This window comes from Apaloderma vittatum, unplaced genomic scaffold (genome assembly GCF_000703405.1).
Source record: "Apaloderma vittatum isolate BGI_N311 unplaced genomic scaffold, ASM70340v1 scaffold37577, whole genome shotgun sequence".
Taxonomy (NCBI): Eukaryota; Metazoa; Chordata; class Aves; order Trogoniformes; family Trogonidae; genus Apaloderma; species Apaloderma vittatum.
In genome coordinates this window covers 6,269-10,299 of record NW_009725263.1, presented here as the reverse complement: position 1 = coordinate 10,299, position 4,031 = coordinate 6,269, and the positions used below count along the sequence as shown (strand labels likewise).

The 4,031-nt window shown below is 40.1% G+C and overlaps 1 protein-coding gene across 1 annotated transcript in view; it reads right to left on the bottom strand.

The window, feature by feature from the left end:
* Positions 1 to 793: 793 nt before the first annotated feature.
* Positions 794 to 4,031, bottom strand: part of LRRC19 (leucine rich repeat containing 19) — a gene marked incomplete at its 5' end in the record, with an annotated part of 7,184 nt that continues 3,946 nt past the window's right edge. Inside the window, 3 exon segments of the mRNA XM_009872822.1 lie at positions 794 to 1,113; positions 2,727 to 2,939; positions 3,136 to 3,646. Coding sequence (XP_009871124.1) covers positions 794 to 1,113; positions 2,727 to 2,939; positions 3,136 to 3,646 — 1,044 coding nt within the window.

Sequence of the window (4,031 nt, the reverse complement as noted above, 5' to 3'; positions counted from 1 at the left end):
CTTGTTGCAAGTAAGAGCAATCTCAGTGATGAGATTTTATATATAAATGGGCACTTAAAAAGTAGTTGGCTATTTAATCATAAGTTGCTTTTCCATGATACTGTTGTTTTCAACAGCTCATAAATGTGTCTGTTCTAGCTCTGAATACATCTTGAAGCGTTAAGACAATACACAGAGAAAAAAGACATAAAGTCATTAGATAGGCAGTAATGATAATTTATTTTTGTAGTGTATGTAGTCACATTTAAGGGAATGGAGCAATTGGTCTCCTGCGCTCTGCTGATTTGAGTTAAAAAAACCAACACAAATGCTTTGTTTTGGTGGTCTGTGTTAGTTTTGACTAGTAGACTACTGAGCTGTGGCATTATTGATTTGTATTCAGCCCCTAGTCTGTCTGTGGTCTGCTTTAACATTTAGAAAAATTGTTTTTCCTTTCTGGATTTCTTCACAATTAAACCGTTAGTGATTATCCCAGCTTCAGAGGCTACTTTGTAAGACTTAATACTAAGCAATATACAGTGAGCTCTCCCCCACCACCATAAGTAACCAAATAGGTTTTTATAAAAGGTGGAGGATGACTTTTTTTTTTGCATGTTTTGAAATATTCATTGTGACACTAATGCATACACATCATCACTAGGTCTTCAGCTTCATGATTCATGCAACCTTTTTGCAGATTTGACGACATGAAGGGAGATGGGCTTCTTAACTTCATTTTATGTTTCTCATAAGCAGTATCATATGGTAGCACTACAGTTTTGAAAAATCAGTTCATCATCCATTGCTTAAGACGTTAACTCTCCTCAGTTAACGTAAGATCTATGTATTTATCCTCAATAAATCCATCTTCCACTGGCACAAATGCATGATTTTTTTCAAAGATTACTGTGAGATCTTCATCGTTTGATACTGTAGGAGAAGAACTCGTGTCAGCTGAGAACTCCTGCTCAAACATCTCTGAGTCATTTTCTTCCAGACGATGGTGACTGTAGCTGATCAAATAGCTACACCATGTTGGGCATTTTATAGCAGTGAGTATCAGGAGTGTGGTGCCTAGGACAAACCCTAGAACACCTGCTAGGAAGGTCCAGCTCTTTCCGACAAGTGGTAACTCTTTAAAGAAGGAAAAAAGAAGAGTATCTTCATGAGGAATACCAGCAAGAATTCTAGCATAATTTTTTTCATAGTTACATTGAGAACTCGCAAAACAAATAATGATAGAGGAATTACTGAGTGTCTCCAAAGCTTTAGTAGAATGTTGTTGATGTGTTGTTAGGGAGTCAGTAACGTCACTTAGACCAAAAATGTGTGCACATCCCATGTTTCCTAGCAATATAAATCCACCATGCATATTTATCAAAAGTAATAGTTTCAAAGTCAGATAAAGTTCTTTGGGCATGTGAACCATAAATAATATTTTTTTCAAAATTTAAATTCCAAGATTGGGATTTGGAAAAGGAAAAGTAAGTAATTCTATTTCACAGTCTCGAATTTCTGTATATGGTTGACGTCTGCATCCTAAAATGTTATACCTTCCGTTCGGCATATCCTTTCAACTGTATTTCTTTTATAATAAAATTTTCAATAGGCTGTAGTTACCAGAAGCTGGTTTTGTATACTGGACACTGTCTATCACTGAAATTTTCAAAGAATATGGCGTGGGCACATCTGTGTCCTTTTCCCTGAGCACAGTTGAGGACTAGAGTAAAATTAAGGGTTCACATTTTAACAAGACATCTACATCTAGGAAGCAGTTAGCTTAGAAGCAGTAATTAGAATCATAGAATTGTCAGGGTTGGAAGCGACCTTAAAGATCATCTAGTTCCAACCTCCCTGCCATGGGCAGGGACATCTTCCACTAGATCAGGCTGCTCAGAGCCCCATCCAGCCTGGCCTTAAAAACTTCCAGGGATGGGGCTTCCACCACCTCTCTGGGCAACCTGTGCCAGGGTCTCACCACCCTCATGGTGAAGAGCTTCTTCCTAACGTCCAGTCTGAACCGATCCATCTCTAGATTTAATCCATTCCCCCTAGTCCTGTCACTATCCAACATCCTAAAAAGCCCCTCACCAGCTTTCTTGTAGTCCCCTTGAGATACTGGAAGGACACAATAGGGTCTCCCTGGAGCCTTCTTTTCTGCAGACTGAACAGCCCCAACTCTCAGTCTGTCTTCATAGGAGAGAAGCTCCAGCCCTCTGATCACCCTCGTGGCCCTCCTAAGGACATGTTTCAGCACGTCCAGATCTTTCTTGTGCTGTGGGCTATGAAACTGTACACAGTGCTCCAGGTGTGGTCTCACAAGAGTGGAGTAGAGGGGCAGAATCACCTCCCTCGACTTGCTGGCCACATATCTCTTGATGCAGCCCAGGACACGATTGGCTTTCTGGGCTGCAAGTGCACAGAAGCATCTTTAAAAGATGCTTCCCTAGTTTTGTTAGGCAGAGTTCTACACAATTACCTGGATTTCAAGCCTTTGAAATTTCATTATTGGTTTGCAGTATCATTTGAGAATTTGGTTGTGGTTTGCCTGTTTCAACCACTTACTCAGTGGAGCTTAGCACTCGCAGTAATGCGTGTGCAGCCTACCAAAAACTGGAAATACGCTTGTTCCGTAGCCCTGGCTTTTGTGGAGGAATTACAGTGCACTAGGAATACGAAATGTTAGGAAATCACGGAGCAGCAAATCAAAGTGCCTGTCAGCCATAAAGCGAATGTCTGTGTGTTACCTGCACGTGTTCCGTTGTTTCCAGTCGTGTCGTTTGTAGTCAAAAATGTTACTAAGACACTACTTTTAAGCTTAACAGCAGAAGTGGAAGTTACGATGGCATCTTCTAAAGGAGAGGCTTCAGTTTTGCAGTCAGCTGATGGGATAGCTACTGTCTTGATGGGGAATTTTTCCTTGGTGTTTGGCACCGTACACGTTGTGCTGTTTTCATTTTCTGTGAATGTGAGCGGTGGAAAGGCTCTGAGAAACTGGTGATTAATTGACACTCATCTAAAAAAATTTCATGGATAACTCATGTATTACTGCAAATTACAGACAAGTTGGTGGTGGATATTATCCAGATCGGGAAAAAAACAAGGTAAGGCTGTGTGATGTAAACGAGTATGAAATGCTACTCTTACAGAACTTACCCATTATCACGCTGGAGGCAGTTAGCCACATTTGTAAATCAAGGAGGTCACAGGAGCAGATCCATGGGTTTCCAGTTAAACCAATTTTAGTCAATTTGAAAGGTAATTTTATATGAAAATATTTCAGAAGGTTATACTGTAGATTTAAAACTGTCAGACTTTTTAGAGAAGTAAATACATCTGAGTGTAATTGGGTAATTCTGTTATAGGATAGGTTCAACACTGAGAGTTGATTTAATCCTGCGAATGCTGCTTTGTGAACTGTGCTGATATGGTTATTGCTTATGTCCAGAGTTACAAGTTTTGTCAGATTGCAGAAGCTGTTATTGTACAGTACAGTGATCATGTTTTCATTCAGATAAAGTTCTGTGAGGTTAATAAAACTTTGAAGAATCTCTTTGTCACTATCTTTTAAAGTGATTTCATTATTTTTGAGGCTTAATTTAGTAATGTTTTGGAAGAGGTTAGTGGGGATATTAGAGAGATTCTTTCCAGACTCCTCACAAGTGACCTGTTGAACAAAAGAGAGTGACAACAATTAAATACTGTAGGGAGGTCTGATGATGAAGGTGTCTCAGTGATTTCTAAGAGCATGAAAAATCATTCTTGTATTTTTTTAACGCCAGCACTTTTAAAGAAGAGTTCTATGGCTCTTCATGTATCTAAACTGAGGAAGTGTGGTCTGGATGACCGAGTAGTGAAGTGGGTCGCTAATTGGTTGAAGGGAAGAAGTCAGAGAGTTGTGCTCAATGGGGCAGAGTCCAGTTGGAGGCCTGTGTCTAGTGGGGTCCCTCAGGGGTCAGTGATGGGGCCAGTGCTGTTCAGTATATTCTGTTCAATGACCTGGATGAGGGAACAGAGAGCACTGTCAGCAGATTTGCTGATGACACAAACCT